The sequence below is a fragment of the Pteropus medius genome, unplaced genomic scaffold, assembly GCF_902729225.1.
Source record: "Pteropus medius unplaced genomic scaffold, Ma_sr-lr_union100, whole genome shotgun sequence".
NCBI lineage: Eukaryota > Metazoa > Chordata > Mammalia > Chiroptera > Pteropodidae > Pteropus > Pteropus medius.
Genome location: NW_024344433.1, coordinates 3,124,718 through 3,152,278, shown reverse-complemented (window position 1 = coordinate 3,152,278; position 27,561 = coordinate 3,124,718). Strand labels below are relative to the sequence as shown.

Sequence of the window (27,561 nt, the reverse complement as noted above, 5' to 3'; positions counted from 1 at the left end):
CCAGGACTCAGATGAATTAATCCACCAGCCTCGCGGCCCTTGGGAATCCCTCTCTCCCAGCGGTTTCATCTACGTTCCTAAGAGACTGGTCTGTTTGCTTTCTTGGTGATGTCTCTGGTTTTGGCATCAGAGTAGCATCAGTGGCCTCATAGAATGATTTGGGACTGTTCTCTCCTTTTGCATTTCTTGGATTGGTGTTAATTCCTCTTCAAACACCTGGTAATAATGTTCGCCAGTGAAGCTACCTGGTCCTGGGGTTTTCCATTAGGGAAAATTTTTTATAATTAATTCATTCTCTTACTAGGTCTATTCAGATTTTCTTTATCTTCTTGAGTCAGTTTCATTAATTTTGTTCTTTCTAGGAATGTGTGCATTTCATATAGTTTATCTAATTTGTTGGTATACGATGGTTCATCGGATTCCCTATAATCCTTTTCCTTTGTGTGGTAGTAATGCCCCCTCTTTCATTCCTAATTTTAGTAATTTGAGTACTCAATTTTTTTTTTCTTGGTTATTCTAGCTAAAGTTTTTTCTATTTTGTTGATCTTTTCAAGGCACCAACTTTTGGCCTTTTTGATTTGCTCTATTTTCCTATTCCCTCATCTATCCACCCTGTTATTTATTTCTACTTTTTTTTGGGGGGGGGGATTGTTCTTTTTCTAGTTTCATAAAGTGTAAGAAACCTAATGGTTATTGACTTGAGATCTTTTTTACCGTAGGCATTTAAAGATAAAAATTTACATTTAGCCACAGCATTCCATAAGTTTTGTTATGTTGTGTTTTCATTTATCTCAAAGTACTAATTTCCCTTATGATTTTTCTTTGATCCATTGTTTATTTAGGACTGTGATTTTTAATTTCTCTGTGTGTGTGTGTGTGTGTGTGTGTATTATATTTAAAGTTATTTTCTTAGTGGTTGATGTGTCCTGGTGAGGATCTCTTTCAGTCTGTCCTACTTAGAGATTGTTGAATTTCTTACATGCATTTTAATGCTTTTCATCAGAGTGGGAAAGTTTTTGGCCACTATGCCTTCCAGTGTTTGCTGTCTGTTCTCCTCTCTCCTCTTTTTCTAGGGCTCCTATTAACGTGTATGTTGAACACATTCATGTACGCCTCGGGACAGAGCTCTGGAGCACTGTTCCTGTTCTTTCATTCCTTTTTTTTTTTTCTGTTCCTCAGATGAGACATCTCAGTCGACTTCAGATTTGTGATTCCTATTTTTGCCAGCTCAAACCCGATTTTGAACACCTCTACTGGGTTTTTTATTTGCATTGTTTTACTTTTCAATGCTAAAATTTCTACTTGGTTCCATTTAAAACACAATTTCTGTCTCTTTAATGATTCTCTAATGACACATCATTCTCAACCTCAATTAGCTCTTTAAACATATTTTTCATAGCTGAATTAAATTCCTCAGGGAATTTCTGTTGACTGCCTTTTCCTTCTAGGGGCCATACTTTTTTTTTTTTCTTTGCATGTCCCATAATTTGTGTTGAAAATTGGAAATTTTATGTAATTGGGTAACTTTGGGAACCAGATGCTCTCCCCTCTCTGGCATTTATTGTTGCAGCTCTGTTTATTTAGTGACTTTCCTGAACTAATCCTGTAAAGCCTGTATTTTTTTTGTTGTGTGTGTTCATGAAAGCCTCTGCTTGGTTAGTTTAGTGGTCAGCTTGTGATTGAACAGATTTCCCTAAATGCCTGGAACCAGCAAGTCACCCCATCTTTGCTGATATGTGTGTGTGTGTGCGTGTGCACGCGCGCACATGCGCGTCCATACGCATGTTTGGAGGACACACCTTCATGCGCAGGAAGGCAGCTGACAGCTCTGCCTTAGTCTGCACTTCCTGCTTGTCAGAGGTGAAAGCTGAGGGGACTCAGGTTGCCCCCGGTAGGCACACAGCCTTATGCACGTGTGTGGCCTTCTATGTTCTTAGGAATGCATTGAAGCTTTTTAGAACCTCCTATAGACATCTCAGTTAATGAGGGACAATCCGTTGGCTTATGTGTTGGGTAACATGCTGGGTTCAGCCACTGATGGCTGCATCTGGCCTATTTTTGTATCGCCTATGAGCTAAGAATTTTTGCATATTTCTTAAAAGTTGGGGAAGAGACGAAGAAAATGCAACAGAGAGCCTGTATGGCTTGCAAAGCCTAGAATATTTACCACTCGGCCCTTCTCAGAAAGTCTGCCTATAGCTGGGTAACAGAATCACGGATTTGGACCACCATTGATATCCTAGGACAGTCAACACCTACACTAAGATGACAGAACCAAATGGGACAAAAGCACTTAAAATATTACTACTTTAATGCTCTAAGCATTTAAACATTCATACAATCACCTTATTTCCAAAGTCATTTCCTCTTAGGTACAGAGTCTGTGTCCAGGATCAGGGCAAGCGTATCACTGGACTTCCTTCACAGCACAACATGCTGTGGGGACTGCCCTGGTGCCCTGTCTTCCTGTTGGAGTCCCCACCACCCACAGTAGGGATGGATCTACCCACTTGGCACAACCTCAACTGTCAAAGAAACACACTTCGTCGCTTCACTGCACTGCAGGTTCTGTGGGTCCTCGGCCCTCCTGGCACCCCCACAGAGTCCTAGTCTGTGACAGTTGCCCACGGCGTGAGGGAATGTGGTGCCAGCTGCTCAGGATGCCAGCACATGCCCCACCACATCAGTCAGACACTGAGGCACTTGGATGTCCTGCGCAGGATGGAGTTCATCGTCACCGCAGGAGTTACGTGTGAGGAAGGGCTCTCCTCTCAATAATGAGTTAATAACCTTAACGCATACTTAGCAGATCCATAAATTCCTATCTGTTTACATTTGTTGCCAAGGCTTCACGAATTGTATAAGCAGAAGAAGGCATGTTTGACAGGAAGCAAAGAGAAAACCTGCTTAGACGGCACTTGCTTGTAGCACGAGTACACATGCCAACATCTGGTCATTCTCAGAGAAATGCCTGCCCTTCCAAAAGGAGTTTTTTCAAAAGCCCTAGGCCTTATTTGATTCTTCCAAGGTAATAATAATGTGTTTGTCCTTCCTTGTCAAGCAGCGGTTCAAGGTACCTCAAAGCACACTGATGCCTGAGGTTCTGATTTGATGGTCAGGCCAGGGGAGGGATGGTGTGGACACCAACACTGAGACGCTTCCCAAGTGATGTCAGCGCATGGTCAGCACCGGGACCCTTGGTAACAAGGGTTCTTGAGTCTTCTCCATCTCGCTGTCCTCACTGAAGCCTGTGAGGTAGTCCCAGGTCAGGAACGGTCCTTTCCATGGGACAAGAAACTAAGGCACAGAGAGGTACAGCTTATCTGACACTGAGAACCAAGACTGGAGCAAACACCTCCAGAGAATGATGCCCGCCCCCCGTCCCCAGCAACGGGCGACACGAACTCAGACACGCGTGACAACTGACTGGGCAGCGAAGCAGGGCGGTCTGTGCAAGGACTGCCCAGAAGGAACAGTTCTGAGCCACCCACTCCCCGATCAGAAACAGACTCATAAAATAGGTGCTACGTGAAACCACGTGGGGAACGGTGTGCCACTTTCCTTTTAGGGCCTCACTTCCCTCAATTACACGCTCAGGTGCCTGAGGGGATCCATCTGGGTTCAAGCTTCCTGACATCTGAATGCTCAGCTCTGCCGCCATATCAGCTGGAAAACTCACAAATGTTCCCGTAATTCAGGTCAAAAGATGGTTAGGTGTCTGCATTCACGTGCAATAGTGCTGCGAAAACCTCCATGTCTCCCTTCTGCCTGCCCACACAGATGTAGGACCCAGGATCCCACTCTACATGGGGGTGCACCTTGCCCTGCTCTACTAAGTCCCCAGATACCAGCCCAGCAGCACTGGGCCTCAGGAGTGACCTTCGCCACCGACTGTTCCATCTGCTCTGCATACGGACTTCAGGTCTATACCCTGGGTCACCACCCCCATACTTTAGTTTGTAATCCTAGATCCCCATGTGAGCCAACCCAGCTGGGCCTTTCTTCATGTCACCCTGATGTCACACCCTCACATCCTACAGCCATTGCTGCAATGATCCTATTTTTATCATAATTCCCTTTTTCACTGTAAACTCCCACATCTCATCATGTTTGAGCAGCTGCCACTGGTTTCTTCCTTTTTAAAAACATCTCCCCCCAAGCAGAACTGCCCTTTTGTGCAAGTAGAGTGGATAACGGAGCACACACACAAGAAGGAGCCCACACTGTTTTCCAGGGGAGACACCTGTCCATGGATCTGCTGTGATGCCCAGCACTGTCATATAGGCTGTTCTCAGCTCAGCAAGCACAAGTGGCACCTTGTTCTTCCCACCACTAGTGACGTGGCCTGGAAAGCCTGCAGCACACCCATCGACCCAGTAAGTGGAAACCACACCCAACGGAACCATCTGCTGCCCTACAAGATGCTGTGTGGAGCTCTGAAACCATGTCTTTCCCGTCTGGAGACAGCCTCTCCCAGAGACAGAGACTGCTCGCTGGAGCAGAGCCCACCCCTCCAGCTCCTGAAGAAGGTGCAAAGACAATGAGATGGTAGGAGCTCCCTGTGCCCGGGCAGTGCCACCTGGGGAGTGGGGAATTCTGCCTTCTAAAACCAAGAGGGCTTTTCACACAAGTGAAAATTTAAAAAGTGAACAACAGTGAACTCTGCAGAAGGGCATATAGCTTCTGGTTAAAACAGAGGTAACTGAGAATCATCATATTTCAAGGATACCCAGCTATTAAGTAAAGCAAGACATCGTGCTTCCTCTTTCATGCTTATCTGATGCATACGGCTTGCGGCAAACGAGCTGTTGGGTCTCTAAAACATGCAGAGAGCAGACGGGAGTAGCGTGTGCTGTGTGGGCGCCCAGCTCACGCTAACCCTGACAGGTGACTGACTCGACGACGTCAGGAACGGTGCCCGCACGAAACCTAGGGCTGCCGCTGTGCATCTGTCCACATCGGCACGGACAGTGTGTTGGGGGAGATATGCAGGTACACATTAGCAACCTCCCAACACTTTAGCATCCGACCCCATACAGATGGAAGGCAGCTGGGCACAGCACTAAGGCACGAAGGCTGCAGCAGGTGGAGATGCCAACCAAAGGTTCCCTGGGGCCTAGGAGGAGAGGCCGCTCACCAGGCCACCTAAGGGGAGGAATCTGAGTCTTCGAAGGGTGAGAACATAACACTGCCAAACACCCACGTTTTCCCCTTAGAGGAGCACTCTGCTCTCCCCTTGGGGACATTTGCTGCCGTTTTCACATCTCAACAGCCACACGTGCTCCACTGGGAGCCACAAGCAGCCACTGGGGACATCCCTTTGCTCTCATGTTCTCCTCCATCACACTTTGCCAGCTGCCTGCTTCCCATTTTGGCTTGACCTTGAGCAGTCGTACACCTCTCCTTCCCCTGGAGCAGGACCCCATGCTTGTCACTCCGTCACAGCCTGATGAACGCAGTGGGCAGGCTCTGCTGCTGCTCCGTGGCGTCGGGGGGTGGGAAGACACTGGAAATGGCTAAGTCCACGATGCCCTGGCACAGCTCGGGGTACAGCTTCCTGAAACATGTTTAAAAACACACGGTTGAGGACACTTATCCAAGTGCAAGGGAAAAACTGAAGTTTCTCCCACCGGGACCTGCCCTAGAAAGGCCACCTCACGGTCACATCTATATATCTGCTTTCACTGTCTGCCCAGGTACTGCAGGAGGCACTGCAAGAAGACAAAGCATCCCCTTAGCATGTGTTTCTGGAAGCCCTGGTGGTGAACAGACCACTCCTGCTCTGCCGTGAACTGCAGGGAGGAATGTAGGAGCCATTCTGCTGCCTTGGGTGGGGACATGCATAGGGGCAGGCCTCCCCATGGAAAGCATAGGCTCCGTGGGGTTGAGGGGACAGTAGGAAAGACTCCTGGAGGGGAAAGCTAGGCTGAGACCTGGGGAATAAGTGAAGTGAGACAGTGGAGCACAGGGTAGAAGGAGGACGAAGGGGAAGGGAGACAGACACCGGACAATGGGGGCAGGCTGGGCTGAGGATGTGGATGAGTATAGCGCAAGGCTGCAGAGAAGGCAGGGGCCCGGTGCCATGTCCAAGGGTTGGGACTTCATCAGGGGCCATGGAAGCGCCGAAGCGGAGAAGCTAACTGAGGAGGACAATCTCCCACAATGTGTCCTCTGAGGAGCAATGAGGCCCATTTCCCATGGCAACTGTCCTTGTAGCTTCCTGCCGGTTTTGTGGGCAGCTCACAAGGCCAAGCCTACTTCCTCAGGACTGACTTAAGGCAGGGAAAACCAGAGACTGGTCCAGACAAATGAGGTGATGCTCTGGGTCAGATGTGCTCGCCCACCCAACTTGCTCCAGACACATTTGGCACCCAGGTGCCAAGAGCCAAGGACAGGCACTCAGCTTCCCTGACCCAGACGAACAGAGCTCTTAACTGTCCTGCTTTCAATCTCCACCAAGTGCGGGACCCTCGCAACCTGGTTCCCGTCTCCCAATGCCATGGCAACTCCCTGCTGTCGCCCTCCCATCACAGGACCGTCCCCCTAGCCCCAGTCCCTTTATTCTGCCCCGAGGAAGGTGGTCCTGTGTTCTAGCCTCCTGCAAGGCGCTCTGGGAGGAAAGTGCATGGAAACCACGCCTATACTACGTGACTCAGAAGTCCTAAGTCCTGTAGGCCTTTGTCTCCCTGCTGGACATCAGCCCTCCCCGCATCAACTCTGCAGCCCCTGCCTCTTCTGTCTAAGGAACAAGTCCCATTGTCAACAGTTTGATGTGGCCCAACCACTCAACCTCCATTGTAAGGAACAGTGACGGCAGGCCTGTGAGGCAGTGATAGTGGTTGGGACTCGGCACATCACCAAGAGTCACAACTGTCCAACATGCCATGTTTAGTGTTTCGTGATGCTCGTCAGTAAACACTTGGGAAGGCTTTTAACAAAGGGCGTGCCTTAACACAGGCAAGTCAGCTCGTATCTTAGGCGTTTCTGGTACAGGAGGCCACCATGTACTTTGCTCATTTTCCTACAACAAAATGAGTGAGCTGTATTTTAATGTGCAGAATAATGAAAACAGCTCCGTGAATATACTGTTTTCAACTGCCATCATGTCGCCAAATCTACCAACCCTCCCCCTGCCCCTCTTTGAGCACACAAATAGAAAGTTCACATCCTTCAACACAAGAACAAGACCCACCTGCCTCTCAGTGTGGTTCAGGTCCCTCATGGCTTTCCAGGCCACCTCACAGTAAGTGCCCCGCCTCCAGAAGCCCTCCCTCCTCAAAATCATGCCCCTAAAAGAGAGCCTGGGTTCATTTTCTGCCACAGACTATAGCACAGTATGACTCACACAGCGATTCATTGGGCAGTGTCTGTGCCCTCCAGGGGGCCTCCTTGAGGACACCCCCTTCACGTGACCCCCCAACCCTGTGAGAGAGCACCTCGGGTTCCCCAGAAGGCTCCATGGGGAGCACAATGAGCATAGGTCTCAGAAGGACCAACTGCCTTTCGGGATCAAGTCCAAACAACTTTCCCACACATGTAGGGCCTTTCCTGGTGCCGTCCCGGCCCACTCGTCCCCTTCCTTGTCCCTTACTCCATGACCCTGACACCATGCTCTAGCCAGCCTTCTCTGGAAGGCACAGAAGCTCCCCAGGGAGAGGACACAGGTTCTGCTCATCTGTCCTATCTCACAGAGCCTGGCCCTGAGCAAGGTCCTGCTGGACACTGTGCCCTCTCCTTGAAGGCCCTCCCCTGCCCTGCTGGGCTCATGTCACACTCCCAGCTCCAGCTCCCCTGCTCCCATGCTTCTCAGACCTGCCCAGGGAGCCCTGACCTCCCTGGTTATCACCGTTCCCTGCTCCGGGAACTTGCTCTCTCCTGTCACACAGGAGGGTCTCCTCCGGAACTCACAGCAACTGCCACCCACCTGAGCACAGCTAGCTGCTCATCATAAATGGGGGTTGGGGACAGGGCAAGCCTCAGCACTGCCAAGTCAGTAGGGTCCTCCCCAGGGACTCCTGTCACACCCTCCCTGGCAGTGGCCACCTTGCTGAGACTGGCCATCCAGCCTCCCACATCCCAGCCCTGTGGCATCAAGCTTACTGAGCGCAGGCAGGGGCACCGTTGACCTCAATGAGCCAGACCTTCAGCTGCTCATCCACCATGAAGTCGAAGCCAAAGAGCTGGAAGCTGTGGTATGGGAGGTGCCGCGTGCTGATGGCAGGCTCCACGCTTGTGAGGCAGCTCCTGTGGCAGAGGGCACACTGGTCAGGGGCTGAGCCGTGGGGACTGGGCACCATGTGTGCCAACCGCTGGCTCTGACTTAACCCTCTCCTTTCAAGTTACTGCCAAGTTACTGAGAGATAATTCAGGACAATGCTACTCACAGAGCAGCTTTTAGGGACTCTGCGGCCTCACATGCCTGCACAAGCAGGGGCGCCTCCCAGCTTAGCGTTATCCCCATGGCCCCTGTGAAGATGGCTTTTTCCTTGGGGCTGCTGCTGCTGCCCCATCTGTTTGTAATAAATAAAACGCTGCCGTGTATTTTTTCCGTATGAAAGGAATGACCACCATTCGGTGAAGAGCAGAATTTGCACAAAGAGCTTGGGCTCCTTTATTTCTTTTGCTAGCCCCAGTCCGAATGCCAAACAGTTACTAATTAGGAGATTAAAGACTGATGGGTATTGAAACTAAATGTTGAAACAATTATTATTCACATCAACTGGGGTTTGAAAAAATTGGGGAAAAAAACACAAAATTTAAAATGCTGAAAAAACGTTGAAAGTGAATCTTAAAAATATGGTAAGTTCCTAAAGTCAGAGGTCAGAGGTCAGAAGTCAGAGGTCAGGCTGCCAAGCCAGAATCTCAGTCAGTGTTTTAACCTTTCTGAGCCATTTAAGAACCAATTGAAATAAGAATTTCTTCCCCCATTCATCTTTACCCTGAACTGGCAGGTCACATATCATGTTTTTTCCATATCCTATCTCTATACATGAAAGAAAGAGAAGCAGCATGAAAGATTAAAATGTATGGGGCGGGGGCGGATTAAATAAATAAATAAATAAAATGTATGGGGAAACCTAAGTGACTGTTAACTGTACATAATAATAAAAATAATGTCTCGTGTGTTTAAAATGCATAGAGCATTAGTGGCTATCCAAGTGTTCATGATCCAGTGCCTTCAGGCCCCCTCCTCGGGTCCTTCCTACTACCTCTCCAGCGATACCCAATATTCTGAATTTCGTGTTTATCATTCTTTTGCTTCTTTATTTTAACCATGTAGTACCTTCCTCTAAGTAACGTATCACTGTTTTCCTTGTTTTTCAATTAATATGAACAGGTTCAGTCTGTGTCTTGTATACAGCTTGTGTTTATTTATTTATTTATTTATTTTGCTTACAATATATTTGTGTGACTCCAGTAAAAACACCCTTCAGGAAGAAGGTGAAATAAAGACATTCTCAGATGATGGCAAATCAAGAGGACTCATCACCAGGAGAAATGCTCTAAGAGAAATGGCGGAGTCTGAAGGGACATAATAGCAGAGGGGAACCTGCCCTTCAGGACTGAAGGGTGAGCAGAAGAAATGGCAAATATCTGGGTAAATAAAAGGATTTTTTTTCCTTTTATATTTAAATGGGCTTCTTGAAGACAGCATACAGTTTGTCCTTGTATTTTTTTTAATTCAACCTGACGATCTATATATATTAAAAAAGTATGTAACTGTTAACGGCAAAAATGATAACATTATGTGGTGGAGATGTTGATGTATGTGGATATAATACACATGACAGCTATAACAGACAGGGAGAGTCAAGTGAACTATCGGGTTATAAAGTTTCTGCATTTTATTTGAAGTAGTAAATTACTAACTCTAAGGAGGCTGTAAAATATTAGGTAAGTATATTGTAATCTCTAGAGTCACCACTAAAAAATATATATCTCTATATATATACACTTATCTATATATAGATAGATGGATATAGCCAAATACTCAACAGGAAAATTAAAATGAAACTCTAAAAAATTTCAAATAATTCAAAAGAAGTCATTTCAAATGGAGAAATGAAAAGCAAACAAAACCAAAGAGAGAATAGACCAAAAAATAAAATGGTAGAAGTAAATCAAATCAAACCAAGAAGTACATTAAATTTAAATGGTATAAACACCAATTAAAAGACAGAGGTTATGGAGGTGGCTCCATAGTGTAGTGGTTAGCACGTCTGCTTTACACACAGAAGGTCCTGGGTTTGTGCCCCAGGTGGAGACACGAACCATACCCCGGGTGCACCAGGCCCCGGTGCTCCAGGCCCTGGGTGCATGCCGTGAGTGTGTGGGAGGAGACACCCAGCCTTCAGAGATCTAGTTCTTAAAGGGAAATGGCAACATCCATAGGTCAGGGACAGAAGTGGGGGGCGGAATTAAAGAGGGGAAAAAGAAAAAAAGACAGAAGTTATGACATTGGATTCAAAACAAAGCAAAAACAAAACTCAACTCTATGTTGTCTACCAGAGCCCACTTTAAATATAGAATATAGAACAGAATACAGGGGATGGAAAGCGACAACTCATCAAAAGAAACCTGGAGGGGCTATGTTAATATCAGGCAAAATCAACTTCAAAATAAGAAATATTAGCAGAGATAAAGACAGAAATTATACAATGATTAAGTGGTCAATGGCTGCAAAAGAGATAACAATTCTAAATGTATATGCACCGAACAACAGATCTTCAAAATACACAAAACAAAACTGATAAAACTGAGAGGAGACACAGATAAAGCCACAATTACCCTCAGAGGCTTGGGTGTTTTCCCTCTTAAGCGTGAACAAGCAGAAGAGAAAACCAGCAAGGATATAAGAGACTTGAACAACACCAGCCTTCGCCTAATCCACATTTCTAGAGCTCTGCCCAGCTAGAGCAGAGCAAATATTATTTCTACTGCACTTGAAACTTTCAGGAACACAGAACACACTCTGGGCCATGGAACAAACTTTAACAAATTTTAAAGACATCAAACCATGTAAATCATGTTCTCTGACCATCACAGAATTAAAGTAGGAACCAATAACAGAAAGATATCTGGAAAATCCTCAACTATTTAGAAATACAGCTAAAGTTTCTAATAAGACATGAGTCAAATATGAAGCTGCAAGAGAAACTAGAAAATACTTTAATAAAATGAAAATGAAAACAAAACATACAAAATCTGGGGTGCAGCTAATGAGTACTTAGAGGGATAGTGATAGCAGTGAATGCTTATATTTTTAAAAAATGAAATCTCTCAAATAAATGATATAGCTTTTCACAAGGAAGCTTGACGATCAAATTAGACTTCTCCCAAAAGCAGAAAATAAATGAAGAATGCAAATCAAGAAACAACAAAAACAACAGACAAAATCAATAAAGCCAGAAGCTGACTTTTTAAAAGTATATTAATAAAATTGATAAATCTTCAGCAATGTGTCCAAGAAAAATAGAGAACATATAAATTACCAGTATAAGGAAGGAAAACAGTGACATCATTAAAGATCTTATAACTATGAAAAGGATAATAAAGGAAAAGAACATATAATTTCTGTCCTTAAACTAGACAACTTCGATGGAATAATTCCTGGAAAAGCAGAAACTACCAGAGCATCTTCAAGACACACACGAGCAAAGCAGACAGAAGTGAGTTACCTTATGATCTGTTTGATTTGCAGCAAGACGCTACTTTCCAGGCTGGTGTTCAGAGCACTGGTCAGGTACTGGCTGAACTCGGCGAAGAACATCTCGTTCCCTTCCTCATACTTCCCATAGTTCTTTGAGTATTCTTTCTGAATGCAGTGATTGGTCAAATGGCAGGTTTTATCTTGGAAATTGTCAACATGATAGGGTTCTGATGCAGTGCGCAGCACACCCTCGCGGTAGAGGTAGATGTTGTACAGGTGGTCCACCAAGACCCAACTTCTGTAGGTTAAGGAAAACACTTTTTTACTCACTCCTGCCACAGTTTATCATAATCTGACAGATCAGCCCCATCTGGGACCTTTTCGGTGGGAAGTAGAGGAAGGAGGCGGGTTCTAAAAGATTGGAGGCCAGGCACAACGATTAGCTAAGTTGGGAACTACGCCTGTAATGACCCAAGTCTCCAGTGACAGGGAGGCTTTGATCCATTAGAAGATGCACTGGAGAGACCCAGTGGGATGGGTTTTAAGGCTAATCTACAGAACCTCCACTGGCCACACCTGCTCTCTTAGGAGTTTTCAGAGGACTGTCCACCCTGAACATTGGACACCAGCAAGTCCTTGTGAAGGCAGCAGAGGCATTGTCCTCTGAGAAGCAGACCAAGGCCAAGGGTGGGCTGGGCTGAGCAAACACCACATGACCTCCTCCTCTTGCCAGGCCCTTTGCTCACAGAGTTAAAAATCCCAGAACCTGAGGTGCATTCCCGGAATATTTAAAAAGTGGGACACAAATAAGGCTGTCAGGACATATCCCTTGCCAGTATCTGAATTGTGTGTCCTGTGGGCATCTCTGGGCTTCTCTCATCACCAAGCCCCATATACTTACACTTTTCTCTCTGGATCCACAAGTCATTTTCATTAAAGAGAACATTAATCTTAGCATGTTTTCTAGAAAGAAAACATGTTGAAAGAAAATTAGAGAACCAGGTACAGAAGCAAGCTCAGTTCCACTGGTGACACGTCAAATGCCTCATTTCCTCATGTTCCTGTCACCACGCCCCCATCACCAATGGCCCCTTTTTTTTTTTTTTTTCATATTAGTGGTCCAAAGGGACACTGACGCATTACCGGATGTCGAACTTGCGGTGCCCAGGCTCCAGCAGCAGAGGGCGCTCGAGGTACTTCTGGATCACGTGCACCTGGCCCTGCTGGTCTATGAAGTCCAGGAGCTCAGCCGCCTCGGAGGAGATGAGGATGCCCTCACCTGTGGGAATCAAAACAGAAGTTAGTCCGCTCAGCCCAGGGGAAACGCTCTCCATCCGCCATGCCAGGCACGAGGCGCCGAGGGCAGGCAAACGCCGAAAGGAGGCCCCCACGGCCTCGCACTTAACACTGCGTCTTAGGGAAGGGCCAGGAAGGTTACGGCACAGGCGCAGGTGAACCAGGGCAGTCCTCACAGGGTTGTAACAGAAAAAAATGGGCTACCTCCAGACTGTCCATATTTAAATAAAGGATACGATTTTCTTTAACAGCTTTCCCATGGTGTATTTTACATACCATAAATTTCGTCCATTCAAAGTGTGCAAATCAATGCTTTTGAGTATATTTAAGCAACCATCACTACAACCTCATTCTAGAACATGTTCGTCATCTTCCCCAAACCCCAACTCTGTTGGTGATCACTCCCCATTCCTTCCTCACCCTGACCCCTGAAAACCAGTAATCTACTACAGATTTGCCTGTTCCCAATATCCCGTACAAATGGGACAGTATACTCTGTGACTTAAGTGTCTGGCTTCCTTCATTGAGCATTATGTTCTCAAGGTCTGAGCATGGTGTAGCGTGTATCATCGCCTTGTTCCTTTTTATGGCGGAAACACATTCCATTGTATGATATACCACATTTCACTCATCCATTCACCAACTGGTTGTTTCCGCTGTCGTTTGGCTCTTATGAATATGCTGCTGTGAAGATTTGCACAGAAGTTCTTGTGTGGATGTATATTTTCATTTTTTTTGGGAATATACCTAGGAGTGGCATTGCCAAGTAATATGGTAACTCTACATTTAACTTTAAGGAACCACCAAACTGTTTTCCAAAGCGGATGTGCCATTTTACATTCCCATGGGCGATAGAGGAGTTCCAATTTGTTCACATCTCTGCCCGCACTCACTGTCATCTGCTTCTTGATTATAGTGGGTGTGATGTGATGCCTCCTTGTGGCTAGGATTTGCCTTTCCTTAATGACTATGTTGAATGTGTTTTCATGTGCTTATCGACTACATGTATAACTTCCTTGAAGAGATGTCTATTCAGATTCTTCGCTCAATTCTTATTTGTCCTTTTCTAATTCAGTTACAAGAATTCTTTATGCATTCCAGATGCAGGTGCCATATAAGAGATATGACTTGCTAGTGTCTTCTGTTCTAAGCAGTTCCATTATTGTGTGGACCCCTACCCCAGCCCCATGTCACTCTTAAAGCCCCAGCTCCTCCATCCCCACACCACCCTCCCGACAATCACCACTCTGTCCTCCACCTCTATAATTTTGTCACTTCAGAAAGGTCATACAAATAGAATTATACAGCGTGCGATCTCTGAGGATTGGTTTTCTTGGTACTATTCCCTACAGATTCATCCAAGTTGCTGCATTTATCGACAGTTCATTCCCTTTTATTGCCGGGTAGTATTCCGTGGTGTCAGTTCACCAGTTTGCTGAATCATTCACCTTTTGAAGGAATTTGACTTGTTTCCAGTCTGGGGCCATGATAAATAAAGCTGTTGTGAATACACATGTACAAGTTTCATGTGGACATAAAACTCTGAGACAAATGCCCAAGAGTGTGTGACTGCTGGGTTGTGTGGAGGCTACAGGTTTAGTTTTACAAGAAACTGGTAAACATTTTTCAGAGCGGTTGCACCATTTTACAGGCCCCTCCCCCAGTGCTGTGGGAGTGATCCAGTGTCTTCCAACCCTTATGGTGTTTGCTGTTATTACCATGACTCATTGTAGCCGGTTTAACAGGAGTATAGTGATAGCTCATTGTGGTTTTGGTTTGCATTTCCCTAATGGTTAATGATACTGAAAATCTTTTCATTTTCTTATTTTCTATCTGTATGGCCCATTCAATGAAATTGTGCGGTCTCTACAGAATGACCCAGGACACAAGAACAGAGAGCAATGCTCCAGGTGACGGGTGAAGGTTGAACAGGCTCAAAACTGGAGACAGTTTCAAGGTTGGGCCAACTATACCTAGCACATAGTACGTACTAAATATTTGTTTAAGCTGTTCATTCATTTTATTGGTTTTACTCTGTGGCTCCCAACAAGACAAATGTATTCCATTTATGTCCTTAACTCCTAAAGAAAAATTTCTTCTTTGCTTGGCATTTTATTTTCTCGTTACCTCTCTTTGCTGATGAGCACCATTCTGTGTCTTGTCATGGTAGGGGTCCAGGGACCACCCAGGGGGATCACTGCCATGACTTGACGGGCCCTCTGTCAAGGGCCCTGTCTCACTGCTGAGTCTCACTCTAGTCAAGGCTCCACGACACAAGGTATCTTTATCGCAGCCATCCTGACTCCAGCCCAAATCCACAGGAAGAATCTGTAACAGTGCAGATATCTACTTCCTCTTCCAATCCCCTCCATTTACCATTAGAACCAAGCTGGGGGACAGCAGTTGAGAAGGCTTCACAGTGGGGAGAGAGAAGATGGTGAGGTACCTGGCTCGTAGCAAGAGTCCACCTCCCCCAGTGTCAGGAGGTTCCGGGTCATGCCCTATCTCATGGCTGGTGATAAAGAAGGTGCAGTCCACTGGACCGGGGAGATGGGTGAGCGCCAACAGCCCGATGGTCTTCCCAGGCAACAGAAGCAGATGTAAATTCAAAGTGGAATGATTTTAAGAAGAGCAAATGGCAGTTGCAGAGAGGAACTGTGTTTATCAGCTCAATTCATTTACTGCATTGGGAGCTGCCCATATTTTAAGGCCGAGTTGATATTATAAATCTCATGTCTTCTGTGCGTTCATTCCACACACATTTATTGAGAGCCCATGGGAGGGTGCAGGGATGAACGAGATGGAGGCTCACAGTAGGGTGGGGAGATGGGCAGACAAACAAATATGTATATAGGGCGAGGAAGAGGTTGGTGCAAGGCGGGAAATAAAGCGGCGTGTGGACAGACGGCGATGGCAGAGAGGCCATGTTGGGTCCAAAAGACTTCTCCAACAGGGAGACAGGTGAGCCGAGAGACTCAGAAGGTGACCCACGTTAAGTGCATCCCAGGAACAGAGACAAATGGGAGGATTTGCAGGACACGAGGCAGGCGGCTATGGAGAGGTGAGCGAGGACAAGAACAAGAGGTGAGATCAGGGACAGGGGCACGTGGAATGGCATGGGCTGCAGCAGGCAGGGGTCCGGAGCCCAGGCTCAGCTAGCGGGGACTGGCACGTCAGAGTCATGCTTTTACAACATGGCTTTGTCTCAGAGGAGGGCTGGCTGGAGTGGGCCCGGCAGTGTCAGAATAGTGAGAGCACCAACTCTGGCTCTCGTGGATGCAGTGGGCAGGGCAGGATGAGGCTTCACTCAGAAGGCGTTTGCAGGTAGAGCTAGCAAGGCGCAGTGGTGTGTGTGGTATAGACATAAAGGAAAGAGCTGATGCTGGCTTGGGCCCTGAGACTGGGGACAGGGTGAAAAGTAGGGAGACCTAAAGGCAGGGTGGGGACTGTGGAGGGAAAAGGAGCTTCCTCAGCCAGAGGAGGCTGCACATTCCAAGTGTCCGCTGCTAGATCCGGGGCTCACAGGGAATGATCCCGGCTGGGGACACAGACGGCATGGGCGCCTAGATAAATTTTTGGGACTAGGTCACCAGACACACCATCCGCCTTGGATGACTCAGATTGGAAGAGTCACTCAATATAACATCCAGTGTATGACTGTACAAAGCACAACCTACAGGGTAGGCCAGGGGGACAGCGATGCCAACCTACCTTTGGCACCGGCAGATGACTTTGCGATCCAAATGTTGCCCTCTCCATCCTCTTTCTTTTTGTTGTAAGATGCCAGGAAGACTTCCCTTTCATCCGTCCTTGGGTTATTGATCGGGGGGTGGACTCCATTCCGTGTGGGGGCAGTGGGGGTCTTGACATTGGTGGGGTAGATCACATAGGACTCGGGGAACCACGTGCAAGACTCGGCCAGTTCTGGGCTTGTCTTGATTAGCCTGGCGGAGGACAAAGGGTCAGCATCCCTCCTTAGTACTGTCACTCAGTTCAGAAAAGCACTGCTTCCCCAGAGCATGTGTGACCAAGGCTGGCTTCCTCATCCCTCTCCAGCTGCCTACACCTGCGCCCTTAAAGGAACGGGCCAGCTGGCTCAAAAGGGACTCATTGTCCAGGTCCTCAGCTCTTTCCTTGCATCTCCAAGGAAACGTAATTTGACAGAATCCTGAGCCAACACCTTTTAACAGGTCTGTTGTGGCTGAAGACAGTGGGGATTGAAGGAAGGGGTTTGGATCTCTAGCAAAAACACGATCTTGGCCTAACTCTCTGGAGAGAAAAGGCTGCGACTTAGGAATCTGAGTAGTCTGAAGACTTATTTTAGTTCATTTCTTGCTTTTATCTGAGCCTGGCTTCAGTGACAGAATAAAGAAGACACAGGACTCCAGTAGCCATAACCAATCATACCTCCTACCCCCAAAATAACAGAACACAATGGAAGTACATCAGGCCCTGGGCAAGGCACTTGAACAGCAGGTCTCACAAAGGGCTTCCTACCGCATCTGCTCTCCCTTCAGACCCCCAAGGGCAGGCACCAGCATCACATTTCGCAGACCAGGCCCTGGGTCACAGAAGAATGCACTGGCACTGCCCAAGGTCACGCAGCAGTGAGACACAGGCAGGATGTCAGTCCCCAGCTCCCAAGTCCCCTCAGCCCCCGGAGTCAGAGCCTGGGAGGAAGCAAAGACATGTGGTCTTCCCTAAGCTGAGCTCTCACTTCTCCAGAACTCTTAGCACTAAGCCTGGGTAAAGGTCCACCCACTAAACCCAGTCTGTGAGCAAACGGTAGCAACAATAAAAAAGAAATTTTAAAGTGAGATTTAAAATAAAGCTATTTTAAAGTTCAAGACAACAGAATTTGAGTGGCTTGAACTCAGACAAAAAACTTACATTTCTGACTCGCTGAATATTCAACTTGATGTGCACCGTCCAACAGGGTAGCCACTAGCCACATGTGGCTTCTGAGTGCTTGAAATATGGCCGACGTGACTCCAGAATGGAATTTAAAACCTAGTTTCGCTTTAACTTTTAAAACTGAATCAGTGTTAAATAGTCTCCCGTTAAGCACAGCTTTGTTGTCTCAGTGGGAGGACATTTTGCTCTGTCCCCTGCATGACCTAAGACATTTTGCTGCATTGCAGCGTACATGTCAGGGGCACGTGTTGTGTCCAGTATTGCATATAAACACATCACTATTCTACTGGAAGACAACAGACTGATTCAGTCCATGTGATTTTTTCCCATGCCCCGATGAAACATTATAATGTGTTTATTAGGCACAGAGCACAAGTTACAGTGATAGCCTGGAAAAATCACAACCAGTGACTAAAGTGAAATGGAATTAAAAAAATAAGTATGGACCCATTTTAAAATGTAAAACAAAGACATACGACTAATGCAGAATTGAATAGAGGTGCAGAAGACAGAACTACACAAGAATAGTGAAAGGCAAAAAAGCACCAGAAGAAGGTATATCACAAATTTGCAACGAATGACAATTGCAGTTTGCTGTGGCAGAGTAAAACAAAGTTTGCTGTGTAAAGGAGACATTTTCAGTGAATACATAATGAATTTGATAAGCATTTTCCTCTCAACAGTGAAAAAGTATCAATAATATTAGTGGCTGAAATCTAAAATAAATATCCAGCAAAAAATGGTTAAACAGATTTTTAATAGGATCTGAGCTCATAAATTCAGTCAGCTATAAAATGGCTTGAATTCTTACACAAGAAAGAAAACCATTTTAGATGGAAATGTGGTAAAAGAAATTATTTTGAGGAAGAAACTAAAAAAGGTATTTACAAAAAATGAACAATCTTTAGTTAAGCTAGTTTCTCTAAGTAATTGCTCATAGAGTATGAAATTTCTAACAATATTAAAGGCTGATTCAAAATTTGAAAAATTTAAATACTTTTCTTTAGTTTTACATGATTCGTGTGACATAAGAGATGCTGCCCAGTTAATACTTTGGGTATTTTTTGCCTCAAAGGATTTCTAAATATATGAAAAAAATATTGCCGAACTGCAGCCTAAAAAACACACCCAGCTCGCAGTGCAGATACTTTTTAATCTTTTACATCTGTCACAGAAGATTTTCACCTGCAAGCGAAAAATCAGTGTCTGTGGTCATGACAGACAGTACTCCAGCGAGGCTGGGTTAAAAATTGGACTTACTGGGATTTTAAAAGACTGATGTTTCCTTTATTGCTTCATTCTACTGTCTGATACATGTTGGAAACATTTGCACTGTTTTCTGAAGCCCACTCTATGGAGTGTCATGGATACAATTGTTAAAATGGCTCAGTACCCACTTGCAAATGCTACAATGATTTGCCAGTGCAGAACCTCTGCAAGAAACAGAAAAGGAATTTAATGACACTGCGTTCTTGGCTAAGGGTAGTCGGATGGAAGAGTTTTACAAAGACTTCGTGTATGGTTAACTCCAATTTAGGTTTTCTTGAAATAAAAGGAATGCTTGCCAAATCGTTATTTTCATTCATTAATTCATTATTTCACTCAATAATCAAAGGTTAAAAATGGCAGTGTAATTTACATTTTCTCACCTACATCCACGCTGCTATAAACAGGCTAATTTTAAAGCCTGAGGAAGGGGAAAGAAGACCTTATTTATGACCTAGTTAGGCAGGTATGAAAATTTATGTTCCAACCTTATAAGTCACTGATAATGATTTTATATATTTTTATAACACGACTTAATATGCAGAAGATTCTAATTATAATAGGCGGCAAATTGGCTGCAAAATGAAGAAAAAATTCGATGAACATTTAGTTGACACTGATTAACTTAGTTTCTTTTCAATTTATTCAATATTGTTTTGAATTCGATATTAATACTGCTGAGTTGATACAAGAGTTGGTGAATTAACTTGGACATAATTTTGAAAATAATATGCTTTTGCTTCAAAATCACTTTAGTTCCTCTAATAAAATGAATTTGTTTTGTCAATGTACATGTGAATATTAAAGGAAAAAATTTTTTTTGGTATTCAATTCAGTTACTGGAAAACTTTTATATATGTGGGAATAACTCGGGCATACAAATCTACTTTTCAACCATAAACATTTATGAACTCTAAATACAGAATGAGGGTTTGCAATGAAAATTTGGTGTCTGATTTAAGATATGCTATAAATATAAAATACATACCAGATTTTGAAGACTCACAATGTAAAAAATATATGCAATATGTCGTTAGTTGTTTTTTACATAATTACATGTCAAAATGATATTTTGGATTATCTGGTTACATAAAACAGATTATTAAAATAAATTGCACCAGTATGTACTAATTTCAATGTGGCCACTGGGAATTTGCAACGTGCATGTGGCTCGCATTCTATTTCTGGCGGACAGCGCTGGTCTGCAGGAGGACCTCACTTGGATGCCCTCGCTTCCCGTACAAAACCAAAACCAGTTTCCACAGGAAGTGCTCTGCGTCTGTCTCATTTCCTCATAAGCCCACTGGGAAAGGAATTGCAAGTGGAGGCTTATTCACATCTATAAGGGAGATGCTCACAAGGGGAAGAGAGAGCCTCTCCAGCCCAGGTGGAAGAAGAGCCCTCAGGGCTCCGAGTCTGCGGCCTCAAGGCCTCAGCGAATTTCTGATACTCCCTGAAGTGACAGCAGGAAGGTGCCTGCGTATAGGGTCCCGTGTCCCTCAGGGAGACACCCAGTCACACAGCCCCTGGGTCCCCTACGTGTGGAGAACATCTTGGCCCAGTACTAACCGCTCTAGTTCCAGGCAATCCAGCTGCCCTCTGTGAGCTGCCTTTTAAGGTGACATTTTTTAACTCTCCAGAGTCCTTTTGAGCCATACAAAATTATAAGACAGAGACAAGATGACCAAGGGAACCGTCACCTCCTGAAATTATCACAGTCCCTCGCAGGACACCTGAGAGAATAAGGACAACTCCTTATTGCATAAGTCAAGCCATTACAGACTATGTCACATGCTACCAAGGGGCAAAGAGCAGATGTGATCACCACCCACTATATAGACGGGACACTCGGGTTAGAGTGGCACTGTCCAGGTCCCAGAGATGAGACACTCCCTCAGACCTGGTGGTGACTGCAGCCTTGCATTCACTCCACCTCATTACATTTGCTAAATATGAAAATATGGAGAATTTTAATTTTTTACAGCATCCTCTGTCCCTACGTATAAAAGCAAAATTCTACCTTTATCTTTAGAGAAAAACTCATAGTAGAAAAAGACTGAATAAACACTAGAAATTTCTAAATGAATAATCTGGGTGAACGATCAGGTCCCACTTCCACTCCTAGTTCTGGAAAGACCCTTGTGTATCTAAACATGTAATGAATGTGTGATAAGACCTCAGACAGCCTCGCTCCCTCTATGAGTAGCTAGCTGTTTGTGAAAACCAGGCTGGGAGAGAAGGGACCCAGAGCGACTGTGGCCGGTGAGCTGAACAAACAGGCGGGCATATTCCTAAGGACACCACACCTGGCAAAAGTCTAGAGCCCAGAAAGAAATGCGAGTGGGGGAAGAGCCATACAAATGATTTGTTTGTCTTCCCATCCAAATGATTTGTTTGGCTGCATACCCGTGTCCACTAGCCATGAAAAGGTCACCAGAGACCTTCCATGGCCTGGTTCAGGGGCCATGCTCGCTGTCCCCATGGAAATGGTAACTAACAGTCACTCACTCGGGTGTGGGCAGTGAGGCGGGTACTTTCAGAGCTTTGACCTAACTCAGAGTCCTCGTGACAACCCAGACACCATTACCCTTATTGTCCCTGTTTTACAGAGAGGGGAACTGAGGCACAGAGTCAAATGCTGCCTGTGAGCCCCTGTGCCCCATGTCACCTGCATCCTTACTCAGCACTCACAAGCAGGGCTGAGGGGCATGGGGCCTAGAGGGATGAGGGGTCCGTGCCTAAGTGTGGAAGCGAGAGCTGGGCTTGCAACTCAGCCGCTGAGCCCAGGTCCTCGAGGTGCTTCCTCCCACTCTGTGTGCAGCTCCAGGAGAGGGGCAGTGTGCCTATACCATGATGCCCGCCAGATGTCCTAAGGGGACCCCTGCCGGCTGCGTGACAGTGGTTGCCAAGGGCTTACGTAGGCCCCTGCTCCAGGGACCAGCCCTGCCCCAAGTGTCCCCTGTCTAACCCCCCCACAACCAATGGCTGCAGGTCCTGGGGTGCAGAAGCCCTCCCTGGACACGTCACTGACACTGAGTCCCTGGGGTTCTGCTTTGGGGCCTGGCCTCAGAGATGCATGGGCCAGGGGAACAGACAGCAGAGTCAGGACTGTGACCAGAACAGCTTAGAGGGAGCTCTGGAACCCACACAGGCTGGCTTTTTAAATAGAAGAACGTTTGCCCTTGACAAAGACCCACCCTTCCCTTAAGTGTTTCCAGGTGACAGCTAATACCATTTATGAAAAAAACCAAGGACAGGTTTTAAAGATCACTTACTTTACTAGGGAAGCTTTGCGGCATAGCTTGTCGGCACCCCGATAGTAGTTCACCAACTGCACCAGGCCAGGCTCGTGACCTGTGAAGGAAAGGGAGGCTCAGGAGGGACGGCCAGGGGGCACTTGCTGCAGGAGAGGGAACGGGGGTGTCATGCCTGGCGTCTCTCTGTCAGGATTGGTGGTTAGAGAGGGCACAGTTCAGCACCCTACTGGCACCACCCTCCCCACCTATAGGTACAGACTACACTGTTGCCATCGCAGGGCCCCTGAGCCCACTGCCCGCTCACCTTTGCCTTCCTTCCTAGGGTTGGCCTCCCGTTTCCCCTCCAAACCCCACTGCACCCCTCCTTGGCCACAGGGACATGTGAGTCATCCATGTGCAGTGGGACCTCAGCAGAGGCCCGTTCCTGACACCTCTAGCCTGGCTCCTCACACTCGAGGGAGGTAGGATTGACACCTCTGATTTCCAGCAGGTGCCTCTGCAGCATATGCAACAGCAAGGGGATGTGAGGTCTCCGAAATCTGAAGCCTGAGGACTTGCTCCGTGAATCACCCACGGGGAAACTTGGGTCCACAGATTTTACTGCATGCCCCTCCTCCATAAAATCAGTGCGGTAAGGATGCAAATAAAACCTAAAGCCTAGATTGTTGTTTAAAATCCTAACAAAATGCATGGGACTTTCCAGCAACAAGAACAAAAAGACAACCAAACAGCAGGAGTTGGGAGTTGAAGCTGCCAGAGGTGAGAATCACTGATTTGAGAATAGTATACAATCCAGTAAAAAGCTTCAGGTGCCACTTGGCTGCCTACCTTCTCCCCAGGGCTGCCCCCCGCCCCCGCCACCGCGAGATCCCACCCGATTGCCCATTGGGGTTTACATAGAGCACTTTACATAAAAGGAGAACATCGCTACCATGAAGGCAAACAACCATTTTCTTGTGGATGCCATTTCCTTTCTTCCTGCACACCCCGGATGTTCTCAGCTGACTAGGGGCCTGTGTAGGGTGGGGACCGCTGGGTGGTACTGTTCCTTCCCCCAGTCCTGGGCATCACAGCAGGCTATGCATCCTGCTCCAGCTCCTGCAGAGCCACTGTCCCATTTTCAATACTAGGATTCCAGCTCAGTGTCTCCAGCCAGGCACTCACTGCCCAGAGGAAAGAGGAAGACAGGCAGGTGGGGAGTGGACAGAGCAGGGGGGACACACACGGTCTCTCCGTGAGCAGACTTTCTTCTTTGAGGGATGGTGTTCCCTTTGCTGAGGGCTTTTTGGGGAGACAGTCCTCAAAAGGTGATCACGAGCACAGTCTCCATGTGCCAAGGTTTCTAGGGGTTGGGACCAGCCCTCACATGGAGTCCCCGTCGCACATCATAAACTGGTATGACAATAAAAAGTTGTCCATGGCATGCTGCCAAAGAAAAAATTCCAGCAAGGCCAAGCTGCCACACCCTTCACCCTACAAACCCTCAGGATCGCACGCGCCCCCTCCCAGAGGCTCAGTGGAAGCATACAGCCGCAGGTGGGGTCCAAACCACCTGCTTCCTGTCTCGCCCTTCACCCCACTCCGCCTCTGACCACACCAGTTTCTAGCAACAGGCTCCTCCATCAGACTCGGAACACTGCTCTGTGTGGCAGAGATGGCTTTCCCTCATTATCGATTCTCTCCTTGGATCTTTGGTCTCCACCCCGGGGAAATTTGGGCAGGGAGCATGGCTCCCAGGGCGAGGACGCAACTCCGGTGACAGTGCAGCGAGGAGGGGCCACGAAGCTGCGCTCACTCAGGTCAGCGGGATGAGTGAACCCTCCGCACGACTTCTGGGTTACGTCAGCCCAAGGGAGAGCGGGGGTCCGGCCCCCCACAGGAGGCCTAGCGCGCGCGGTGGTGCCAAGCCAGCCCCAGCTCGTGAACAACGCAAGGCGGAGGGCAAACCCCGCGTCCTCAAATCTACATTCAACGCCCCGCAATGACCGGCGTTCTTCAGTGGAGGGATGTCTGAAATCCGATGCCCCCGCCCTTCCCAGGCTCCCTTCTGAAACTCTCCCTCTGAGCTTAGCTTTCTTAGACCCCCTGGTAGGGTTCATTGGACCCCTACGGGAGCTGAGTCTTCAGGGTCCATAGTGCACCAGTGTCCTTCCCGTGCCTACACGACCCTCCCAGCTGCATGTCACCCGGCTCTGCAGCCGACTTGCCAGACGTGGGCGTCGTCCAGGGGATGAGGGGGTGTCCGGCCCGGGGACTGGGGCACGGCCTGGGGATGGGGTGTCGGCTGGGATGGGGTGCAGGCCGACGCCCCTGGGCTGCAGGAGGGGCCATTGTCGGTGGCCGCGCCGTGACTGGGGCCCGAAGCCGATTCCGGGGACGAGAGACAGTAAGACCAGAGGAGCCCGTGGCTTATCTGCCAGAGGAGCGGCAGAGCAGACGTGTGGCCTTCACACAAAAGCCCTAGCTCCAGTGGGCCGTGGGGGGCGCGGGCGGCAAAGGGGGCGCTCACCCAGTCTCCCAAAGGGCAGCCGGTTCCGCTCCCCCAGCATGAGATTGAACCTGGGGTTGTCCCGCCGCAGTCTCTTCCAGTGACCGGAGGCGACCAGCAGCCGGGAGACCTCGGCGTAGACGCTGCTGTTCTCGTCGCGAACCACGAAGGTGAACATGGCTAGGCAGCTGGCCCAGGGAGGGGGCACCAGCCGCTCCGCGTGGAACCTGCGGGCGCGGCGCACAGGCCCGGGGCCCCGCCCCGCGCTCCCGCCGCGCCCCGCCCCAGCGCGTCCCCGCCCCTCGCCCCGCCCCTCTCGCGTCACCAGGGTCCTGGCCCTGCGCGGCTCCGCCCCCGCCACGTGATCCGGCGCGACCACAGGTCGGGTAGCGGCCTGTCGGTTCTGCGCCCCGCGCGGGGCTGCAGAGGGCCTAGGGCTTGGGGTGCATTCTCCGGAGCCCAGGGTCACAGCCGGGGGGTGGTGCCAACGGAAGATCCGTTTTTACGTGGCTCATTCCGGCTCTGCCACCTCTATTTTAAAGGGACATTTTGGGGTAAAACCAAAAAGTTCTGAGGCCCTAGCCTGTGCCCAAGACGCGCCCCTACTCTTTTCTCGCTGAAGGACCACGGAGAGCCCCGGGCGTCCCAGTGTCTGCGGTTCGTTGGAGTCGAGGCTCTTTTTGCTTGCTGGGACCTGTTGGGTGGCGCATGGCTGGGGTGACTGTAGGTCTCTCTGGAGGACGATCCGCGGGCTCCAGGAGCCCTGGACCCCGCTGCCCGCCCCGCCACTTGCAGGCGCTGGGTCGTCCGGACCTTGATTTCCCTTTCATCGTTGGGAAGTGATCTTTAAAGTCCCTTCTCTCCTGATGGCCCACTCCAAGTGCCTTTTAGGAAACAACTTTTGGTGCATTTGAAGGCCCCTTCCTTATAAATCGCCCACATCGGCCGTGCGCCCCTCTAAAAGAAAGAACACCCCGGACCTGCCCCGCCATCCTGGGCCCCGGTGTGCGGGTCCCCGCCTCCCTCTGTGTAAAAGCGCCGTCTTCTCGTGTTTCTGCCTATCCTCCCCTAGACACTGTGTGTGCACATTTTGTGCGGGGCCTCAGGCTCCGCCAGCACTTGAAAGCGTTCACGGCTCGGGGGAGGGCCTTGGTGAGGGTAGGGCCAGACAGAGAGCCTCGAAAGCCAGGACCTTTGTCACATGGGCCTAACAGTCATGCTCGTAGGAAACAAGCTTGAGGACACTCAACCCCCTTCTCTGGTCTTTGTGTCCTATGCTCAAAACAGCCCAAATTGTTTCTCCCTTATGCCTCTGACATCACCGCGATCACGTCATGCCTCCCAGCTGTTCCTTCTGCTTTCAGTACCTAAAATGGCTTCTGTTTTCCGGAGCAGACACAGTTCCAACACTGTGGACTTTAGAATTTACTGCAACTCAAGGAATGGATGATAATTTGAAGGGGAAATAATCCTCAAAGTTTTGGCACCATTCATAAGCCCCCGCCCCTCCCATTTCCTCCTGTGTAGAAGGAAGCTAATAGCACTTACCTGGTTAAATTGCTCTATGGGATAAGTGAGATGACATAGCACCTGGGACACAGCCCACACCTAATACATCTCTATGAGCCTCCATTCTTTTTATTGTTCCCAAGGGACAGTTGCCTGACTGTTCACTTGTAAACCAAAATCTTGTGAAAATCTGCACAAAGGAACTGGGAAGAAGCCAAGGCAGTTAAACCACTTAACCTAGCGGTCCCCAATCTTTCTAGCACCAGTGACTTGCGCTCCTATGAGAATCTAACGCCTGATGATCTGAGGTGGAGCTGAGGCAGTGATGCTAGTGTTGAGAAGTGGCTGCAAATACAGCTGAAGCTTCGCTTGCTTGCCTGCTGCTCACCTCCTGCTATGCGGCCGGGTTCCTAACAGGCCACAAACTGGTACCCGTCTGCGGCCCAGGGGTTGGGACTCCTGGCTTAGCCATTCCTCATCTGGCCTTCAGGGGTCCTCCACCTAACTCCCTTTCAGCCCCCACAAGGCAACTCTTTGAAGACCTGCAACTGAATCTCATTTTTACGATTGGAAGGATTAAGTCTGATGTAGCTCTTCTTCCTGTGACTGAGCCGGCAGACCCTCCACAGCTCCATGCATAAGTTATGAGGTTTGGTTGTTGGCAGCGCTGTCTGTGACGTCGACAGCAGCATCGCCTAACAGTTGCTGGAGAATCTACAATCTCAAACTACATTGTGGCTGTAAACAGACTCTTGCTGCTGGTCAGGAGCAGCAAACTGGATTTCTTGCATCGAGAGTGAACGTGGTCATCTGCTCTTTGGCTTAGAGCAAGGAAAGTGTCCTCCCATCAAGGTAAGCAAAAATGTCCCGTTTCCCGCTGTTGGTACTCTGTGGGTAGCTACACTTGTGGTTGTCGATCAAAGTTGGATCACAGGGGTTTTACAACTCACACCCTCGGCATAGATGGTGTTGGCTGATTCTTGGCATATTCAGAAGCGAGAATAACCACGTCCCCTTTTATGTGTTAAACTCTTTGTTATCTGGAATGGGTCATTTTATATGTTTTGGTGTTAAAATGTTCCATTGGCAGAATTCACAATGAATACATTGTATGGGTCGTCCATTTAAAAACGAGAATATAAAATCCACTAAAGTCAAAAAAAAGACAGTAGACACAACCA

The 27,561-nt window shown here is 47.9% G+C and overlaps 1 protein-coding gene and 1 long non-coding RNA gene across 6 annotated transcripts in view; one reads left to right on the top strand and one right to left on the bottom strand.

The window, feature by feature from the left end:
- Window positions 1-2,293: 2,293 nt before the first annotated feature.
- Window positions 2,294-25,143, bottom strand: TTL (tubulin tyrosine ligase). 5 transcript variants are annotated; one of them, XM_039872628.1, is made up of 8 exons: window positions 24,893-25,031; window positions 23,315-23,542; window positions 22,402-22,480; window positions 16,658-16,890; window positions 12,794-12,929; window positions 11,679-11,948; window positions 8,101-8,244; window positions 2,294-5,557 (listed from the first exon to the last, which is right to left on the bottom strand). In XM_039872628.1, exons 2-8 carry the CDS (start codon window positions 23,331-23,333, stop codon window positions 5,440-5,442), a joined length of 999 nt encoding a protein of 332 aa, XP_039728562.1. In that variant the 5' UTR covers window positions 23,334-23,542; window positions 24,893-25,031; the 3' UTR covers window positions 2,294-5,439. The 5 variants fall into 5 exon arrangements, with proteins under 5 accessions (XP_039728562.1, XP_039728559.1, XP_039728558.1 ...); XM_039872625.1 differs by lacking the exon at window positions 23,315-23,542 and having other exon boundaries at window positions 24,893-25,143; XM_039872624.1 differs by lacking the exons at window positions 22,402-22,480; window positions 23,315-23,542; window positions 24,893-25,031 and adding exons at window positions 17,444-17,616; window positions 20,696-22,353.
- Window positions 25,144-25,246: 103 nt separating this feature from the next.
- The window catches only part of LOC120610308 (uncharacterized), an 8,341-nt gene continuing 6,026 nt past the window's right edge, over window positions 25,247-27,561 (top strand). The window contains exon 1 of the long non-coding RNA XR_005654906.1: window positions 25,247-27,232. This is a non-coding gene — a long non-coding RNA (uncharacterized LOC120610308). The remainder of the gene's footprint in view (window positions 27,233-27,561) is intronic.